General features: G+C 38.2%; 1 protein-coding gene across 5 annotated transcripts in view; it reads right to left on the reverse strand.

Annotated features, from left to right (window-relative positions):
* acot7 (acyl-CoA thioesterase 7) overlaps positions 1–22,510 on the reverse strand; it is a 57,116-nt gene that overhangs the window by 23,026 nt on the left and 11,580 nt on the right. For 2 of the 5 annotated variants that reach the window (XM_015028174.1, XM_015028175.1), the window contains exons 3-8: positions 19,963–20,080; positions 18,504–18,660; positions 7,708–7,799; positions 6,506–6,620; positions 5,696–5,710; positions 5,438–5,524 (exon numbers count right to left, since the gene is read on the reverse strand). In XM_015028174.1, coding sequence (XP_014883660.1) covers positions 5,438–5,524; positions 5,696–5,710; positions 6,506–6,620; positions 7,708–7,799; positions 18,504–18,660; positions 19,963–20,080 — 584 coding nt within the window. Of the gene's footprint in view, positions 1–5,437; positions 5,525–5,695; positions 5,711–6,505; positions 6,621–7,707; positions 7,800–18,503; positions 18,661–19,962; positions 20,081–21,945; positions 22,146–22,510 lie in introns of those variants that run through there. The other 3 variants (XM_015028177.1, XM_015028178.1, XM_015028176.1) reach the window with 3 other exon arrangements.

Consider the following 22,510-nt stretch of genomic DNA (forward strand, 5'->3'; position numbering starts at 1 on the left):
CGTTACATTTTTAGACTTGCTGAAACAGCTTAGTGTACTGGATGATGTTGTCAGGGGAAGATTTGTTCACATCCACACTCAGGATCCAGGCCTCCTTGCTGCATCTGCCTATCGGCTATGGATGTGTTAAATCAATCTGATGAAATTAAGGTGGGTGGTTTTCTCTTTCATTGATTCTACGTCAAACATTCAGCACAAGTAAACAGAATCTGTCTTTAGCCGGTTTAAACATGGTTTGCTGGGTCTTTAGTTAATTTAATTAAAGCTTGTCGAAGCTGACAACCCCTAAAAAAGTAAAAGGTATTTGAAATCAGTCAACCTGTCTGAAACCTGCATCACATATTACAGACATAAAGGAGAAGAATATCTACTTCTGTTTCATTCCCTAATCTAGAATGCAAACAGATGGGCTGGTGCTGAGCTTCTCTTTCATTGCATTGTGCACAATAGATAGCTTGTTTTCCTTTTGTTGAGGCAAATTTGAAAGTAGGCTTTCTGTTTTTCTGCAGCTGTCATGACAACATGATTTGTAAACTCAATAATGATGCTACTTGTGTCTTTTGCCCTCCCACTAGACGTAAATCACCCTTTATAGGTACATTTACCAAATCTCTACAGCATCTTCAATCACCCACTGAAGATCCTTTGATAGAAGACAATCCTGACTGCATTGTCTTATAAGCAGGATCAAATTGAAATGCATGTAATTGGTAATTGTTCTGTCTCCAAGATTGGATTGAATAGACCTCATATTCATGTGTATAAATTGTACTTTTTTATTTATTTTTAAATAAATAAGTTGCAACAACAACATACAACATATATAAAAAAAAATAAAATTATACATATATATATATATATATATATATATATATATATATATATATATATATATATATATATATATATATATAGTCAGTATATGTCTGTCATTATTTCCATAAGTAATGCCATAAGTAATACCACTCTTTCTGTTCCAATTTCCTTTTTTTAACTATGTGTTTAACATACAACATTACTTCCAGCACTGAAATGCTTAAACACTCCCTGATCAACAACCAGAGCAGAGAACAGATGTTACAACACCAAGTAGCACATGCTCTGTGTTCAGAGGTTAAGCTTCGCTCTCTTCATCAAACTTCATAATAAAATATCTACATTTTCTCCTGTTACCATCCTAAGAACTGCCAACGTCACTTCTGTGCTAAATATGCCTGTAAAACTTTACAATGCACAATCCAGCTGGTGATAAATTGTAGTTAGTTGCTTTAGCGCACATGTAGCAATCAGCTGCTGTGTCCATGGAAACAGGTGGCATGCTTGTTAACGACCCGAAGGGAGGAAGGGGAAAGAAGAGAGCAAAAGATAACGAGCATAAGTAAAGACACAAAAGAAAAAGGAGAGCAAAGGCAGAAAGAGTCAAGACTTCTGTGGGGATCTATGTTCTGATCTTGCTTTTATTTGGAATATTTCAAGACACATCTGATGTTTCGTAACTGTCCCCAGGCGTCCATCATTTAACCTTGAACTTTCAATGCTCTTTAGAGTTTTACAAACTGTTAGGACGACGTAAACTAAGCCCAAATTCTAATTTCCAGTTACTAAAAGCTTTGATTCAGCCTGTCTTTCTCCAGGTCATCTCTTGTCCTCTATATAATTTTACAGAGGCCTTGATAAGATGCAAAACTGAAGCTGCAGAGCAAAAACTCATGAGCCGTGTTTCCAAAGATGTTCTGATCTTTCAGATCTAACAGTGCTTGTGTGACTCTGTAAATATTCCCTACTTTGTTGGGAATATCAGCTATCCAAACAACTTCAGAGGAAATAAATTGATCAATAAAATTAATTAATCTGAAAAACCTTTCTGTTGAGTTTCTCACAACTGCATTCATAAAGTAAGATGGAAAGATTTCTTATAATTTCATAATTAATATTTATGGGGAAAAAATAAAATGGACAATCTAACAATTTAGAAGAGGAAATATAATCTATTAATGGCTCTATAATTATTAATAAGGTAATCTACAGAATTGTGAGTATATACAATCTAATATCTACAAAACAAATAATTGTGCTTCTATGCTAGCTTTTTCCCATAATACTAGAACTGATTCAAATTCTGGATTTTTTTTTTTTTACACAGATTTATTTGGACATGTTGTAAAACCGTGTAGCAGGAGCATCACAACTCTAAGAAGCCATGTATACTGAACATGAGAACCACTGGTAAGGAATATGCTGGTGAAGATTCTCATTCATCCAAGACATGGCAATCCCAAGTGCTTAAGTATGAAACAGCTGGATTCGTTTTGTTTCTTGATGACGTTTTGCATCTCTTCCAAGTAGCTTCTGTAGTTCTGAAGAAGGATGGGAGGCGCAACGTCTTCAAGAAACGAGGAAAGTCCAGTTGCCGCCTACTTAAGAATTTCTAAGAAATTTACAAGAGTAATCTTGCAGAAGTGACCCAATGAGAGTATTACTTATTTTTACCTTAAATAATGCAAATGCTTACTCTGAATTGATGACATGATATTTTCAGAATTATATCAGCGGTGTCCTAACACAAGCAATGTGTCTGGCATGAAGTTGTTGTAATGAGCATAGTGTTCTCTGGAAGAATGTTTTGTTGAGTGGCTGTAAAACATGGACACATTGTACAACTATACCTGAGATCGCCACAAAAGCAGATTTTTGAACATAGAATATAAAACTTAGCTTTTAATTATAGGACATGTCTGTATCTCACTCTATCTCAAAGAAACTCAAGCCTAAATAAGGTTGTTTTTTTTTTGTTTCTTTTATGACAGGGTTTTATTTTACATTAGTGGATTGCAGCAACAAGCTGTGTTCAGCGACAATAAACTTGATGTGCTCCTGAGCCTGTGCAGCGATTTCCACTTACAGAATCATGTCTATTTTTAATGCAGCGCTGCCTTAGGGCCTGGAGATCACAACCATTTCATATTTGTCTTCAGCCTTATTCTTTCCATCCAGCTACCATTTTAGATCACCTGACACATTTTATTACATTACGTACCACACGTGACTATCTAATCTATTATGTGTTTTAATACAAACTGTTTTTGAGTCTGTCCCCGCATTTCTGAAACAATCACAATTTAAAACCTTGTAGGAGGAAGTTTATTTTGGATAATCTAGACTGTTTAATTTCAATGTTTCAGCTGTTTTCTTTTTCATAAAATAGGGAAAAGGTGAAGGTTGCATAATTAAAAAAAAAAAAAAACTTCCTAAATAATGACTATCAAAGCCAGCCAAGAGTAGAAGCCCAAACAACTGCGAAACAAAAGATAACGCACTATGACAGTCAGATTATCATGTGTTAGTGACCATGACGTAACTGTCGAACCACTGGCTCTCTAAGCTGAGGATACAGTACGTTCGCAGAGTGGAGGGACGGAAGATATGCTACGAGAGGAAAAGAGAGAGAGAGCGAGCACCCTGACTGTCTGACCTGACTCGGTTATGTAAACAAAATAAGTGTAGCGAAAGCAGCAGCAAGCAAACAACAGGGTACATTGCCTAATGAGCAATGGCATGAAAGAGTCAACAGTGTATGTGTGTGTGTATTTTAAATGACCTGCATGCTTTTACCATATTTGATTTTAATTGGACACATTTACTAGCGAGCCCTCCAAATTAAAAAGGCAACCATGAATCTACAACGTTTATCTTTCTGTCCGTGATCCTTCGTCTTTCCATCCTGTCTCTCCTATCCTGTCTAGTGCTCAGTTCCTCTTGTTCTTAGTCAACATCTTTCTTCTGTTCATCCTCTTGACTGGGCTCATGGCCTCCCAACATATAGCTGACCTCAATAGAAATGGCAGGGTGAGGCACAAACATCCAGTCATAAACAATATACTTCAGCTAATAGAAAACGTCTGCTTCGTGTTGGAGAATACATTTTTGGATTTGCTACAAATGCATCCTAGAAGGTTTCCGTTTTATAATCACGAGAAGTCCGACCGATGGCTGCAGGAAGTTACACCAACAAATCTAGATATGTATTTATGTTCTTGTTTTACACTGATACAAAGGGAAAGGGGGAAGATACTGAGTACCCATAACTTCTCAAGAAAACCCCTTTAAAAAAAAATCAGGTCCATCTGAATATTACAAGCTAAAAATTAAGTTCTCTGACATTTTATACAACAAACTTGAAGCACTAAAAAGTGCAAACGACACTTTATAATTTGTTATAAACACCTTTTTATCTTCCTACAGCTACACACTCCTGCCCTACTTTTCTTCACTGTTAATTTATTTTCATCCATCCCCGATTCAGCTGTTCTCATAACAATGGAGCGCTCTCCTGCAGTTAACTGTGAACTACAGCTGCTCAAACAGTTACTTAAGTTGCACAGACGGTAAATAATGCTCAACGCTAATTGTTTACAGTTAAACTAGATAAAACCCAACAGCATTTTTAATTATCATAATCTCCCTGGAAAATTGATGCAGTAAAAGACGTTCAATTCCTTTTAAGCACCTCTGTTCAGTCTAAAACTTTATAGATATAGCCAAAATAAGTCCAAGTACAATTAGCTGTTTAACAGGAATTAATCTAAAATAAAATATCAGAAGGAAAGAGACATTTTTGTTTCAGGTAGACAAGATTTGTAAACATTACATGTAAAATCTCAATGAATATATTCAGGTTTGTCCTGTACACATTATCTGCTTTAGAAACGATTTCAAGTCTAACACCAAAACAGTTTTCAAAATCGACAAAAATAGATACTTTCAAAATAACATTTTTACAGTCTACTGATTCCTAACTGAATTCAAAGGTAGCAGAGAGCATCATGATGGACATTCCTCGATTTCACTTGGTTTGCATCAGCTCTCAGCTTCCTCACAACAGGCAGGACCTCCAACCTGACCTGAAAGTGCTGTTTTTGTCTTTTGTTTTTTTGTTCTGGCACACTGTTGGTTTTATGCGAGACACATGACAGTCAGCATTTGCAAAAAAAGCAGAGAAACAGTACTGCCAAATTACTGAGGTTTTAATTGTGACATAATTTCTTAATATGTTCTTTCCTAACCTGCCCTATGTAAACGTATGTGACTCATACGTGTATTTCTTTTATTGTGTAGGAAAACATTCTGTTGTTTATGTTGCTCTTTCTTAAAAATTTTGTTCAAGAATTAATTTCTATTGTTGCATAATAGCAAAGGAATTTCCACATCCTATACTTCTATGCATTTTGCCACATTTGAACAAAAAACCTCAAAGTATTTTACTGGGAAAACCATTGTTGAAGGAAAACCATTTAAAATTCTCTTTAAAGCCATGGAGGGGACATAGTAAACCCTTCCTCCAGCCAGTTGAGTTTTTATCTCAGCAAAAAATTATTCAGAACAAACTGTCCTGTTAGTAACATGTATTAAAAGCAACATAAGAAAGACATAAACTCACCACCATAAACAAAGTCAACTACTGTGCAGTCTGAAGGCCCCACCAAATGGATCAGGCTGGACTGGCTGAAGCCGACTGTGTGCCTTTCTGCCATGTGGACACACAAACACACAAACAAAATCTTATCACAAACTAAATTCTGGAAAAATAGAAAAGGTATATTTTCCCACAACAACAACTAAACCAAGCCACAAATGGAAAGGCATGCCTGATTTCTGACCAACATTCTCAACATACATGTTGATGTTGTTCACTTACCCTGTGGTGCATCCTCTATGGTTTAGCAAAAATGACAAGAGTTGCATAATAGTTCAATATTTGAAATTGCAGCACAAAAATACGTCTATAAAAACACACTTGGTGTTATTTGTGTTTTACACATATAAAAGGTAAAACTGTGGCACAACCCTTTAACATTGAAAGATTTTTTTTTCTTCACAATCTGATTTCTCTTTCTTTTGTCTTTGTTCTCTTTGATAATGTGACTCGAATTTGATCACAGGAGTAGGGTTGGGGTTAGGGTTAGAAGTAATAACAACTCCCAAGCCAGCACACAGTGCCACATATTTTCTGAGTTGCAGGTATTTCACATTACAGATGTGGTATGTCTGTATTACACTTCATGGTCTGGATGTCATTACAACTGCAGTAATCTGGGAAAGAGAACGTAATGGAAACACAAACTGAACACTGCATTCTACATGGCGCCGAACTCTCCACTTTGTTCTTCACGTAATTACAACCACTGATCAAAATTGCAGTATGAACTGCACAGCAACAAAGAATTTGAATATTGTTTCCAGATTGTACCATGATAAACAGTTCATTCTCATCTACATCAAGTTCTTGCTTTCCCAGAAACAACTTCCCACTGTTCTCACTACTTTGTGATGATTTTAAAACACTAAAATTATTAGGATAGGATGAGGACAGAAATGCAAGTATGATTCCATTCCCTTCTATTTACACTTATTCAGAACTTAAAAAGTCAAATGAAATTTCAGCCGTTTCCAGACTGTCAGAAACCTGATTTACTGACATGAACAGGTAGTAGCAGCTGCAGCATACCTAGGTTTGGTCGAAGCGGCATTGGCTCCTCAACCCTCGCTTTGGTCTCCATTCTCCCAAGTTTCTGTGCTTCGTAGCGCTTCCTGCCTTCTTCTTCCTTCTCTGCACTAGCATACTGCAACACAGAAGACATACAGAGAAAACATGTGTATGCTCTGATTTATTCAACTTGTATATTTTTCGTCAAATAACAGCAGAAACATTGTGAAACCATACGTATGTGACAAAAGGAAAACTTTAATTTCTTTGTCGTTTTACTTCTTTGTCTTGTGCAGCACAAACTTCTACTAAACATTAGTGAAGGCTGGTGGTCATTCCTGCACAAAAACAAAGTGAACCTGGTTCTCATCGAGAGCTTCACTTCACTGATCAGTGTTTCCTTGCATGACTGAAGGTGCCAAGAAGAAGAATATTTCTCCACTGTTTAATAATAAATGTTTCCCAAACCTCCTTGTGAAATCCAAAAGAGAATTTAATATTCTCCTCATTAGCAATGCTCACAAAAACCTCACAGTGCCATTTTACTCCGACAGAACTCTCACAAAAGAAGTCTACTTTTGTTATGCATTTTTACTTCAAAGCCGGTGCGATCATTGAAGTTTGCCATAAAAGTTCTATTTTTAGATTACTAATTCAATCAAAGTCATTTTCTTTATAAAATCTCAGTGTAAGAACTACTATGACGGCTCAGAAGGGGAAAAAAATGCAAAAGCCACAACATAACAACAGATGTTTCAAAGTAAGTTATGCTAGCAAGTTTATCAAAACCTCCACTTTAAAAAAAACTATATTCCTTTTTATGATAAATTAAATTTTAGCTAGGAACTGCGAGCTAGAGAAAAGGAACTCATGTTGGACCAAATTGATCAACTTTATAACATTTTAACATTAAGTGTTAAAATATAGCTCCCGTAGTGAGAGCATTGTAACATAGTTTAATTAAATTTACACATAAAAATGAACAACTGTTTCATACAAAAGTGACAGAGTTTAGGAAATCTTTCCTGGAGAGTGAATGGGTCCTAGTTTGGTTTACTGGTAGCTAAGCTTTTCCATTAGCTTCCCCCAACCCTCTAAACTTAGATAAGACTGCTACTTACCAGAGTTAAGATACTTATTTCTCTCATTCTGGGGTCAACACAACCCCAGAATGCAAGCCCAGAACAAAAGCTCTAAGCTGACCAAGACAAGCTTTAACATACCTTAATAGGAGGCACCTCCATGATCTTGTCAACATTCTGCAGAGAACAGGGGACGTACCACAGTGCTGCCTTGTTGGCCAGCTTTTTTGCACCTGCAACAACAAAGAACAGAGTGAATTCTTGTCCAGTTATGTTAGCAGGGCAGCGTCCAGCTATTTTTGGCAGTCAAGACGTTCTGACATGTTTTTTCTATTAAAAGGAACAATGGAGCAAAATCCACTCTCCACACAAGACGCAACGGCCAATTTAGTTTTCAGCCGTTCTTTTGTTACGGTTTATAGATCCGGCTTTTGCTGCAAACAAAGAAGACGAAGAGAACAACAAAGACTCGGAGACAATTGTCCAGGTCCGTTCAGAGCAGAAACGATCATTTAGACCAAGTTTGGTGAGCACAAAGTTCTGCATAATTTATACGCTGTGAATCCCACAAGTGTAGAACGCATTGAATACCATGACATTCCACACAATAAATGTTCCCAACAAATACTCATGTTGTTTACACCGAGGCCAAATAAAGGCCCTCGCGCTTGAATGCAGCAGTTCCAGTTCTGTGTCTGTGCCTTAAGGTCAGGACGAGAAACTCACTGAAATCACACAACTAGGAGGAGAGGTTGTTATAGCGATTCCCATTCGTCCCACACTTTGTGTCACTTAATTTACAAACAGAGATAGAGGGTCTGTTTTAAGGTGCTGGAATTACGACACACACGTGAGGAAACGAAATAAAGAGGAAATCACCTTCTAAAGCTATTCTAATCTTTAACTTGTGGCCAAGTAGCTGATTTTCACTATGAACTATGGAGGTTATATTTAATAATAAGTAAATCTACAAACAAATGCATCTGCAACATAGCCCATTTTAGCCCCAACACTCAAGGCATTTTAATGAAGACGATACTCATAACAATAATAACGAGTTATTACTGGAGTGAACAGCTTCATAAAACAGTATAACAGACTAATAAGTGAAGTAGCTAATGAACAAGCAGCTAGGTTCACCAGGGCAAATAACAATTAGAGCCTTTTATTTTGCATTATAGAGAGCTCCTATCAATTCAGCTGCTAACGTGCCTCACAGTTGGACTCTCGAGACTGAGAAGACGGCAGGTTAATTTCACGATTAATTCAGGGATATTGGTCTGGAAGGCGATCCAACTCACACAGTAGATTACAGAAATAAGAATCCGACCGGGAATCAGCTTTTCTGATAGCTACGTGTTCATGTGTGGATGAAATCTGAGAGGTTCGTCCAAGCCAGAGCTGCACAATATATTGCTTTAAGTACACCAATTACACTTTGAACCCAACCTTAACCATCAACCCATTTACTTGCATAGTTAATGTCCAGAAAGAAGGTTTTAATGTCAATCTGAAACTTAGATCAGAGATGACATCCCCTGTATGTTTGGCCACAACCAAACTAATAACCTTATTATAAAATATTCACACATTACTTAAAATGGCTGTCTTAATGTAAAGTGGTTCAGAACTGAATGCACATTTCAGCCACATTGATTCTAATAAATTGTCTCTCAGAAACAGAAGTGCTAAGCTGAAAATAAGCAGGAATAGAGCTATTAATGTGGCCTGTGGTCATCTTAGTGTCAAGGGCCGTGGGTTTAGCATTTGACAAAAGACTCTTGGGAACAGAGTACCCTACAGGTCACTGCTTATGTTGTGCGCTGAAGTTAAAACCGAGCAGGCAGCTGGGCCTTGTTGCCATGCCCACCGTGCTTCTCTCCCACTCCTCCTCCCATTGGCTCAAACCCTTGCCAACAACCAGGAAGTTGCCCACAGGAGTGAGAGAGGCGTATTTACATATCCTCGACTCGACCCAGGACTGAGCGGCTCCGGTCTATTATTAGCTCCTGCTGGAAGTTTTAAGTGAATTGTGCTCGCAATCAAGGGAGGAAGGCGAGGAGTGAAAAGGAAGACAGAAGGGAGAATCTCCGGAACGAAGCATTCCCAGAACGACTGATGACCTTTTCTGACCAGAGTGGAACCAGGGAGCTGGCTCTGAATGCCAAATCCCTCTGCAGCACATGAAGACAATGTTGATGTTTGAGCATGACATCGCCTTGACTCCCTCCTTTATCCTTCACCATATCCCCAATAAAACAGCAAAACTTCCTCCCTGTTATCCTTGGGGGATTATTTACTGCGTTAGATGATAAGGAATCTTATATCTTAAGGGCTCAAGGAAAAACTGTCCTTGAAAACGAGAAATTGTGTTGTTTTTAAGAAAATAACTCCAGCATGGTTTGGTTTCGATTTTACGTGTGGTCACATGAAATTTTAATAAATTTACTCAGAAGAGATGGCAGAACAGGCAGCTGGTTCACTTATTTAGGATTACTAAATAAATTACAGATCTGATTTTGGCTACATTCCTTCCAGGAACAGAAGTCTCACAAATCTGCTCTCTGAAATTTCCACTGACTGAGTGCGTTTGGCTTTGAAATTGATCTTAATCTGATGAGACAGCAAGCCTTGGATTTAAGTCCATGAACAAAAGAGAAAAAAAATCCCTAAGTAATATACTCATTTCCTGATTATAATAAAAACATGCATATCTCCTTTAAAGAGACAGTTTTGCATTTTGAAGCAGAGTTTCTAGAGAGGTTATTAACATGTTAGTTGGCAGGGCTAAGGGCAGAAAAGTTTGCTACAATTTAAAAACAATTCCAGTTTCAAAGTCTAGGCAACAGATAACACCAGTTCTGTTTCATATATGTTTTAACCACCATCACAATTGCATTAGTTGCTTGTTTCAGTGTACAGTAATGAGAACCAAGCAGTTTGGCCTCCCCTCAACTTGAGGGGAGGCGATAAGATGAGGATCATCTCAAAGATGGCCGATATGAAAAGTCAATTCAGAGAAGAACCAAGAGCAAGAACGAAAAGACAGATATATCCAAGCTGCCACAGAAGAATTTCCAAACACAAGGCAAAACACCAGAGACTAAACAGAGAGGCTATTTAAAGGACCGGTGCTTATGTGGAGGAAGACTCCCTCCGGCATGGATTATCCCATATTCAATCCCCTTTTATCCAAGTTTAAGTCATCAATCATGGCATCCTGCGTTTCCTGAAAAATACCTAAAAGCATGTTTCTTTTCTCAAACACTTTGATCAGACTTGAACATCTTTGATCTCTGGTCTTGCTCCTCTTGCCCGCCTGTGTTTCTTTCCCCTCAAAGGGTTTTTACTGCCATTTTGTTTCCCCCCTTTTGTCTTCTACTCTCTGCTCTTAGTTCTTCCACAATGGAGTAGAAAAAAATTATTTTCGTCCTCCATCCTGGACAAAGTGTTCCAGGGTTGGATGGAGCACAGAAAGGATCATTCCTGGTGCTCAGCTCCGGTGATCAAAACCGCAGATTTTTTCACTGCACTGTGCCAAGGCTCCTTTTTTACTTTTAACTTTACTATGTTCTCCCTGTGAGATGTTACAGCCTGATAGGAAGACATTAATCATGTGGGCAGGAAAAGTTTAATGGCAGCGCTTTTCTTGTGAATTTCCAATGCTCAATTTAAACATGACAGTATACTTTAGGCTCTCCGAGTGCTTTTAGATGTTTAAAAGGAGAAAGAAAAAGAATACTTTTGTCAGCACTTAATGTCTCGAACTAAATTTACATTGACTGCGGGACAAAAACAGCTCTACGGCTGATGAACTCCAGAGCAGTTCATCCTAACACTAGCTCCACTGCAGTTCCTGTTGCAAATCTCGGATGTGCCCTAAGATTTGTTTTCAAGGGATTTGCCCATTTTTTTCTTGCTCATAATTTTCTTCGGATACGAATGTAAGATAAAGAAGATGTTAGCTTAACAATCTAAATCGAGTATAATCTGTTCACCAAAGCTGTCCAAAATTCTCCTCCATCTTTCAGAGCTCTGGGGCAGAGGGTGAAACATTGTGTGTTGTTTTACTCGTTAAAAAAATATTTTAAAAAATATGTTTTAATAGAAGCTGCACAATCCCCCAGAGATTCCCTTTAGCTAATATTATGTGAGATGCTTTTTTGTAGCTTTCTACCAGTCTCTGACATTGGTCTGAGGAAAGTTTGCTCCACTCCTGACTTTCAGCTGTGAGATTGTAGAGAAGATTCTTGCATGAACAGCTTGTCTGAAGTGGCCCTGCAGTATCAAGATCTAGACTTTTACTTGACCCCTGACTTTCCAGAACACAAACACCCTCTGATACGGCAGAATTGATGGTGCATTCTGTGTTGATCTTGGTCTTTGTTAGTGTTGTCCCAGGAAATTTTAGTAGAATCCTCATGTATTTCTTAGAGAGTAGAGGTTTACTTTTTCCACATGCATTACATTTAGAGTTTCTAGAGACTTCTTTTAGCATCTTGCAGCCTGCTTTCAGGGTGAATTTGCCTGAACAACCAGACCTGGGCTTGTTGGATGTTGTTGTGAATATCCTCCACTTGTAGACTATTTTCCACATACTTGAATGGATGATTTCAAATCCTTTCGAGACCTCTTTAAATCCCATAGCATATAATCTTCTTTCTGAAGGCTTCAGAAAGCTCTTTTGATCTAGTTCAAGTTAGAGTTAACACTTTCTTGGTATACCCTGTTCTGAGGTTTGAACAGGGTATACCTATGATAAAACACTGAGTAATGATGTTCTAACCATGTGCTACTGATGTGATACGTCTGGGTGTAATTTTAGCCATTTTACATTGAGATAAATAACTGAGTCTTCACCAGAAATTGCACTCTAACCTATTACAAAAACCCAGGCTGCTAAAGGTGTCCTCATCTTTTTCAGAGGATGATATAAGAATTTGAAAGGTCTGATGGTGTACTGTTACTAGCATTTTGACCAAAGTCCTTTGTCTTTCAAACCTTAATGTCAATTTTACATTAAATGGTCTCATGTGAGCATGAAACAAACAGTATGGGTTAGCTGTCGTTGTGTTACAAGAACAAGAGCTGTCACTACTAAGCCTCAACCCACAATGCATTCCTCTCAGCTATGCGTGTATTGAGGGGGCATAATCTGGTTAATATACCTTTATGTAAACTTGTCCTTAAAGGTGCATGCACACGCAAAGCCCAAATGCCTCTATTCATAGACACAACCTGTGTTTCTCATGTGTGCAAAGCAGATCTGGGTGGCTACGGGTGCCGTGTGCGCATGAAGCTCTTCAGAAGGTGTGTGTACTTCACTTGAGGTATCCGTGTGTCCCGAGACAGTTTTGTACATGGGTGGGTACAAGAAAATCTCTAAGCACTGTGGCATGACTGTGACTCCACATGTGTGTGTCAGTGCGCATGTGCGATCCCCCAGCGGGGACAATCATCACGGCTCGTGCCCACAGTAGGCAGTCTTACCCTGGGGGTCTGTGACCGAGGCCCGCCTGACGAGATGCTGCCTGACTGACTGTGGAACCTGGATGCTTTGCCTCACACACACACGCAGGCATACACACATAGACAATAAACATGAATGCATAAACACAAAGATGTATCTACAAAAAAACCCACTATATACACAAGTCTTAGTCATCAGCCACTAAACCACAAAACCCTCATGGCTGTACAAAGGCACGCTCAGTTATAACAAACTTCTGCATGAAAATACACTTATTCAAGTCTGGCCCTGAATGTGTAAAATGGTGCCAGTCCTGCTTCATTTACTAAGAAGGGGGGGATGTCTGCTCAGAGTGCAGCCGTGTGGGTGTGAGGATGCGTGGAAGTGCGACTTTTTTTTTCTCTCTCTCTCTCTGCGTCGAACGTGTCAGCATTTCAGGCTCCTCGTGTGCCCCCTGTTCCTCCCAGCGCTCCCCGCTCGTCTGCGTGCATCAGCGGCGCGGTGGAGAACGTACGCGCGTGCGTCCCCCGTCAGGGCGCGTGTGCAGGTACATCCACTTGCGCATCCGTATCTGACTGGGCCACAGTGTGCGAGGGCCTGACGCTAAGCCGACATGACAGAAGCAAATAATGTCTGCTCCCGTTATCTTCTTCTTCTTCGCCCTCGGCCCCGCAGGAACCTTTTAAAGGGCCAAACGCTGATGAAAAACACGTGCTTGCATATGCAAAGTGCACATGTCACAAAATGATGAATCTAAGTGAAGATCATTAAATAAACCCGGCTTTTACATGTTCGGGAGACATGCCCACCCACCAAAAAAAAAAAGGGGCACATACCACTAAGGCTTGAACACAAAAAGATCCATTCAAACACAGACTGAATGCACGCACACAAACATGAGCCTGTGTCCGTACATACACTCAGATATGACCCACTTCCTATTCAGTACATTTGACCGAAATCTGCACAAAGCGATAGTCGATCTTCTTGTTCTCTGTAAATATTTTCCAGATATTTTGGAATGTTTGTTTTACTACCTTGTGTTAAAACTACTGATTAGAACTTGCTTTGCTATTATAGGAATGACTGTGATTGTATATGCTTGTTAGGATCTGTGTAGTTTCTGTCTGTCTAGTCCTGTTTTCCCCTGAGTCTGTCTCGATTGATCCCAGCTGTGTGTCGTTCCTGTGATTACCCTCCCAGTGTATTTAGTCCCACCTGTTGTCAGTGTTCTTTGTCGGATCGTCGTCTTGTCTCACGCCTGTGTCTGTTCCTGTGCTGCCAGTATTTTCTGTTGTTCCTCCTGGGTTATCATTAAATTATTTCTTATCATGACTACCTGGGATTCCCGGCGTCTCTCTCACCACCACCAACAACCACACATCATGACAATGCTCTGTTTTGGTCAATACAGACAAAAGGGTTTATCCCAGAGGATCTCACCTCAGTGCCTTAATCAGTATGAATCTGTCTACATAGCACTGATTAAGGATTTACACTTTCTATTTGTTTATACAAGCATTTTTGTTTACTTTTCTCATTATAATGAGAAAAGTAAGCATAGGAATGGTTGGAAATCATTGCAGTTTTTGTAAAACTTAATAATATGTGCAGCACGATCTTTGCTATAAAAGACATTAAAATGGTGGCCTCCAATATTCTAAAAGTAGCAATTTGTAATAGTTATGTCACTGACTTTGTCTGAGACCAACCGTTTTAGAATCCCTAGTTCCTTAGTTTATAGTTGAAAAGATAATGTTGGAAAATATAATCAGATTCAGATAGATTCAGCTCCACTTCTAGTAGGCCAAACATATCAGGCTATTGCATGTCTACCTTATTCTTCAATGACATAAAAGCATATGCAAGTTTAATTACAAAAGTTCTCCCACATGTTCATCTAATGCATTTGATACTATAGTGTACGCAGTTTGATTGTCACTTTAGTCAGATTGCTATGCATTTGTTTTGTGACAAATTCAGCGGCTCAAGCCCTGAGACGCCTCAGACGTTGTGCGTAATGTGTAATGCAAAAGTTTTTGCAAAAGAAATAGCCATCAGAAACTCGTTTGTTGCATTCATTCATTCATTACATTACATAAATGATCCTACATTATGCAGATGCTCTATCTGCATTAACAATGATTTACTTGCCTCAGCATGCCAAATGCTTGGAGTACATGCGAAGGCACAACCAATTTTCTGTTTAATTCAACTAATAAATATTTGATGAGTTAGGGATATAGATAAATTCACTTTAAGCCAAAGATGCTTAAGTGATCATTAAGTATGAAAAAATTAGATGGTGACATAATTAGAAAAGTTAATTAACAGTGTTGTGATACAGTGAGAGACTGTGGATTTCATGTGTTATTCCAATTTACACATCCAAACAAAACAGGGGTTTATATAGGACCTTCCAACCTCAAAGCACATTGTGAAGGACGAATGTTTAAAGATACTGTGAAAGCATGCAGAAAGTTAGTGAGCAGTTATAAGGGCTTGATTATTCTGTGAAGTCAATAAAGGCTTTTATGCCGATTATTGAAAAGGAGTCTGTATACATTTTTTTTCAATATTCCATTTTTAATTTGGCTGGGAAAAGAAAATTAATAATTGTTTTACATTATTTAATATATTTTATAAGATACCTCTCTCATTTCAGATTTCAAACAAAAATCAGCAGCCTAATAATGGCATTAATCTTATGCTACACTTATTAAGGTTATATACTGGCATTTTTACCTTCGTACATGCAACAGGGGGTTACTAGATTGATGCAGCAGGATAGAAGTGAGTCATAATGACACTGAAGTAATTGCAGATGGTCTGTAAACTCGCAGGCAATAAGTTTATGAAATACAGACCATGTCAGAATGATGGATATTGAGCTAGAATATCCATATAAATCTTATGCTAATCGATTTGTTCTCTTAGCCGTTCCAAATTATTCATGATTATTCATAACAGTGCGAGAGGCACTTTGATAAAGCCAAGACTCTGCAGAGGATTGTGGGTGAGAACAGGAAAAACTGAGCACCACATGCAAAAGGTATTTTTAGGGTACTTCCTCTGACATTAAATGTTCTCAGTATTTTATGGTTGAATGTCTTCTGAACCTCAGCCTATGTCTTGAATGAATTTACTCAATGAGCTCTTTTTTTTTTCTTTTTTTTTGCCATTCAGGGGTCCTTCCTGTCAAGGCCACAGCGGACTGCCCCTGCAGATGCCTGCCTGTATGCCCACCGCTCTCCACCTGTCACCTCATATCTCTGCCTCCACCTCCATCAATGAGCGCTCGGCCCAGCAACGAGCCAACCAACCACTATGAGCCTGTTGCTACGGCAACAGCCGTCTAGGGGATACTTCTTTTGTTCCTCACAAGTCCTTTTTTTCCTCATCTATCATACCATAATTCCATACTCGCAATGTATTTCTTCTGCTCAAATTCCCCGTGCCAGTTTCCTACATCCATCTGCCTTTCTGCTTCCCTCTATTTGCTTTTTTTCAGTCTCCCTCTCATCTCTCTATCTTTTGCACTCTGCATCTTTTTCTTACCTTCTTTAAGCACAACAACCACTACATGTAGTTTGAAACTAATCTGCAAAGTCAGCAGTATTTGCAACTTTTTCGTCAAAGTTCAACCATATATTCAAAAACTGCCTTAAAAAGCTGAATAATAAACATTTGTCTCATGTGTACATGCAGATAAAACATACCTTTATATAAATGCAGGCTGTTGCAGCTTAGTTTGCTTTTTTTTTTTTTTTGTGCAAATGGTATTTAAAGGTTCATATATAAACACAGCTCAATGTCAATTTTCCTGCAGCTTCATACAAGCCTGCTTGCAGAAGCGAATTTTGGTTTAAGTAGCCTGTAATAATAATCTGTAGTGCAAAATGCAGCATCTTGTTAAAACAGTTCAAGCTATTTTAAGGCAATTTTTAAATATCTAGAAACGTTATTAACACAATAAGTATGATTTGCTGCCCTCTACTGAACAAACATGGTATTTTTTAACTATTGATATTGAATGAGTAGATGACAAATAAAATCCCCCCACATTAAGGATCTCAACAATACTATGTGGAAAAAAAAAAAAAAAAAAAAAACATTTAAGAAAATATACTATTTGAATTTCTTTAACTGTGAGACTCTCAACCTTCTCAGTAGAAACATAAGGGATAAATTACCGCTTTAAATATCAAGGATATTATGATGTGGAAAGCGTAATTAAGGTAAATATAATAATTGCTCAGATGAAAATGAGATCCAGATTCTACAAAATATTTATGATCGTTTAAAACCGTAAGGCTGAACATGTTGTACAGAGCTCTAAGGCCATTTAATCCTAAAACTCGTGTGTTTAGGGTAGAAGTGTAACATAGTTTTTGTTTTCTCTATTTATTTATTTATTTATTTATTTATTTATTTATTTATTTATTTTTAATGGATATTATTGATCAAACATTGACAAAACTGTGCTGAATGCTCTTACAGAGCCCCTAATGGGACATTGAAGAAAAAACTAAAAAATGAACTTTCTGGTGCACATGAGATATTATTTAATGCACACGAGAAAGTTTTTTTTTTTTTTTCTTCACTGTTCATTGCTAAAAATTCTGAACATTGACAAACAAACTATTCAGAACGAAAAAGGATCATTTTCATACCCTGCCCAAACACTATTGAGTAACTGGCTCACTGTACGCATCTCTGATTGGTCCGTACAGGATTATGCTGCTGCTGGTCTTCCAAGATGCCGTGCATGTTTGCAAGGGAAGAAATGAGGTCTAAGGATTTTGTCGTTAAATCTCAGGTTAGTTCACCCAAAAAATCGCCACCACCGTTTAACTACATTTTTTCAACACTTTTTTCAGGGAGTGAACTGTGGTTCAATTCTGCACATTTCCACATTTCTGGCTTGCGATCTGGTTCAGTGTCCCCCCCCTACTTCCTGTCTTGCAGAGATAAACTCCAAGCTACAAAACCATGAACAGCAGAACAGCTATAGAAAATTTAACAATAGGTTTTTATCATGAAAAGTTCATCTATCCTCCCATCTCTGCTAGAATGACATTTTTGGGGGACTTTTTTGTTACCACAAAAAGTTTTACAATGCTGATCAAATAAAATACAGGTCCTCCTGAGCTGTGAAAGGTTCACACTGCCATTGTTCACTGCTTTTATAATGATCTGTATCTCACTTCAGACGGAGGGCCTTTGTGTGAGTTTCTGTTTTTAAATCCTCTAGTGCTTGACAGTTTCATGTTGTTTTTATTCCCTGCAAGACCGTTAAAGCACCGCAAAGACATGAAACGTCACTGGATGTAAAATCAATCATTTCTGTTAAAGTGTACAGCAGCATGGGATTTATGGGCTGCTTTGCATTAGGTGTCTCTGACCTTTATTTAATGGCATGCATGGACATGTCCTTTTACTGAATGTCGGTGTTAAGTGGAGTCACCTGTCAAGATGTTTTCAGCGATGACTTTGACCTGAACCTCCAGCGAGTGCTTGGATGTGTAAGTGATCTCGGCGTTAACGTGGACCACCTCGCCGATGAACACAGGCGACAGAAACTCCGTCTTCTCCACCCGAACCAGAGCTGCTAAACATCGGTCCTACAGAAAGGGAAAAGAAAGGTTAGCGTAATTACAAAAAGAAGAATAAAAGACGAGTCATTTTTCTCGTGATGCAGTTAAATAATAATCAACTTAGAGTAATAACGCTGGAAGACATCTTGTGTCATCCCAGTATGCTTTAGCAAAGCAATGTGTCCAACTAACAATAATGATTTCTATATCTCAAGGTTATCTTTGCAGTCAGGGGGGCATGTTGCTATCCAAAATCCAACATAAATGACCACCAACTCAACTTCTGTTCAAAACAGAATAAATGTCTAATTGTAAATGAGCTTGCATAACATAAGAACTTTGGAATTCCACTTTCAGTCTGCAACTATGGTGTTTCACCAACTGTTTTACCTTCATTAGCTCAGAAAACAATTGAAAACTTTGTCAAATTAAGTAGAGTTTCATGTATTTCTAACTTTGCTCCCACATTTTTCAGCCACCTATAATCATATAAACATAGCCTTTAACATTTGAAGTTCAGCTATTTTTTTTTCTCTCTGGTCAAAGATTAAAGCTGTGCACCGAGCTTTTTTGAAAATGTGTTTGTGTCACTGTTAATCTTTGAATCATTTAAACATGAGCTTAGTCATCAAAATCTGACGACTAAGTTCATCAGATTTTGATGAGCTTAGCCATCAAAATCTAAGCTCAGAAAGGCAGCATTGACTAAAGAATGCTGTCTATATTTAATCTTCAGTGAGATTATCATCTCACTGAAGATGAGATGATAATCGGAGCAAACGTGAGCTAAAGTTCACCGTTTTTTTGTTTTTCGCATCCACACCAGGTGAAAAGTACAACCATGACAGTGAGCCAATTCTAAATTTAACCAAAAGAAATTCCACAATATGGGTCACTTAATGCAATCTGAAATAAAGTGTATATCTCAAATAAAAATAAATAAATAAATAAATAAAAATGTTTTGTTTTAATATTTTGCAGCAGACAGGAAATGAGCAAAAACAGAAGAGGTAAGACACGTTTTCAAGGCCAGTAATTAAACCCTGGTGGCCGTGTGGAGGATTAGCCTCAGGTTTATGAGCCGTATTTTCTTCTTGTTGCATATAATGGATGTTGTGTTCAATGTACCTTCAAAATGGGGGATCGGAACAAGTGATGAAGGCATTTACAGTCTGTGCGACAGAATGCAGCGTCATGCTGCTAATGGTTTAATGCTTGAACTTGGCGTGCTGCACTATGAAGATTCAGGGCTGAGAGGACTTCCTAATATTTTTGTTTACTTCACCACTGGAATAAAAATAATGAGGACTAAATATGGTCAGTACTTACTCCATTCTGTGTGTTGCAGTGTCTCGTGCCGATGATGCTTCCAGCTTCTTCGATCATCTTGAGGATGATGCCGCCGTGAACGTTACCCATAAAATTGGCGTCGTCTGGCAGCATAAGCCTGCAGCAAAGCAACAGACTAAGTGTCAGAATCTGGTGGTAACATGTCTGCATTAATAAGTAATTTTGGAGTAAGATAAAGAACCCCACTACAATTGTTGGCGTCATAGTTAAACTTAGGTAAAAAAAAAAAAAAAAAAACTTAAAATGAACACACACACACACACACACACACACACACACACACACATCCACATAAAATCTAAATAGCTAACAGTTATACAGACACAGGTTTCTATTTTGTTGATGTGGCCTGTCCATTTTGATGGAAAATGCCGTGTGAGTGACTTTATTTAAGTCACTCACACGGTTATGATGCTGTCTTGAGATGTCAGTTACCAGTTTCCAGGTATACCAAACTTTTACACAATTATGGTTTCAGAAATGCAAAAAAAAAACTTCCATCATGCTAGTAATGGGTGCTTTCAATGAGATGCAGTAAAAAGGGCCAAAGTGACCCAAGACGTTTGTAGTTTTATAGAGCGCAGATTAATACATCACGCCCCCTCCCCTACTTGTTTCTGCACACTTCCAGTCAACTGGCTTAATATAGTTTTCCCTCATTTACAGCAAAGACACATTTGGCTGTTTCATGGTGAAAAACACAAACAGTGTTGTTATGGAAAGTAAAGGAGCACCGCCTCGCATCACACGCTTTAATGTCTGTTAAAAGGTCGACCTCAGAGTGACCTTCAGTGGACAGCTTGATTAAGAACTTAGCAATCACTTTGTTATGCCAGTGTTACTCTACAAAGAACAAAGCAAGCATTTTTGATGTTTGCAATAAGCATTCAAAAACTATCACTAAATTTAATAAGCTTTTTTTTTGTCGTTTTTTTGTTTTTCGCTCAAATATTAGATAAAAAGAGTCTTTAACAGCCAATACTTAATGTTGTTTCTTCGGCATTAGATATTTATTTTTCTCCTTTAAACAAAAAGCATACAATTATGGCATGCTATACACTGTCGTATTACATTTTAGTCCAAATTTCTTGTCATTAAGCTGTGATATGTTACTTTCAAGTTATCATACTAATAATCCTAATTCTTGATTGTATTTAATTAGCATGGATCAAGTCAAAAGGCACAGTGCCAGTCTCACAAAGACAAGAAAGACTCAGAGGCCGTAAGTGATTAGTCACAACTGAGACTGATGAAGGTTGCTGCAACAGATTGTTGTGTCCTTGGTGGGTTTCATTGCTAGAAAACAGTAAAGCAGGAGAAAGCATCATCTGCAGTCCCATGAAAACTTCTTCTCTTTTTTACATTTGTCATAGTTAAAGAACGGGTCTAACAAGACCGACTAATCTTGTGAAGCAGAAAGTAAGTCATGCTTAACAACAGAAGAATGCAATTCATAATGAAAGGAAATCCATCTCATAACACCTTTCTTAATTTTCACTGCGATGTGGTTTAGTTCCCATAAAACGCCCCATTCACTCAGCTTCTCATGTGAGTGCAGAAGGCTTCCTGTGAAACATTTTTCAGTTGGGTGGGGAAAATTAGTTTTCAGCACTGAAAATGCTCCAAGAGCTGTAAGATCACAGTGACCTGAGTGTTCATGACTCAGAACAAAGCAAAGCGACTTTCACAGCTACACACACAATAAGTATGAGATAATAAAACAGGGTTAGTGTTGTGAAACCTGATGAGTCTGATGAACTTTTAACAGTTGTAGTATGTGGTATCAGCAGGGGTGTGGATGCTGTAACAAGTTTAGATATGAAGCTGAAAACTAGTTTGAAACTTAAGATCAGTGAATAGTTAAGTTTTTAAATTGTTCTTTTTATAATTAGGCTATGCAAGTTTAAAAAAACCCCGAATACAACAAAAAAAAAGTTTATATTTCTCAGTGCAATAAAGTACCTGCTGAGTTGGAATTTCTTTACCACATCCTCACATCCAGCTCCCACATCTGTACAGTCGTCCCTGCAGCCTGGTTGACTTTGACTAGGCTTCCGTTTTTCCATCACTGCTACTGTTTTGTCCACTTCATCTGCTGCCTCTTTACAATCCATCTTCGCACCCTGTTTTGGCTCTGTTCTCTCGCGACGCCTCCCTGCTACTGTGATCTCTGGTTTTGACAATGTTCTTACAACTGATGTCATGCAGGGTAAACCCCAAGCCGGCTAAAAACAATTGTCCGAGACCAGACGAACCTGATCTCGGCAGACACTCAACAACAGACAAATAAAACCTGACGTCATCAGAACAGGAAGAACAGGAAATGTGTCAAACAATGACATCACGTAGTGACGTGAAAAAATGACGCACCGTTGGTCACAATTTGTTTTGTAAATGCCTAAGTAAAAAGTAGCCTGGATTTTCAATTAAGTCATAAATCTAGATTAAAATGTCTATGGTTTTTTGAAGATTTTTTTTTTAAACAAAAAAACACCCTCAAGCTAATGTTTGTGTAACTCAGCATCCT

The sequence above is a fragment of the Poecilia latipinna genome, unplaced genomic scaffold (genome assembly GCF_001443285.1).
Source record: "Poecilia latipinna isolate Pla-1442-1.1 unplaced genomic scaffold, P_latipinna-1.0 Scaffold117, whole genome shotgun sequence".
NCBI classification, from domain to species: domain Eukaryota; kingdom Metazoa; phylum Chordata; class Actinopteri; order Cyprinodontiformes; family Poeciliidae; genus Poecilia; species Poecilia latipinna.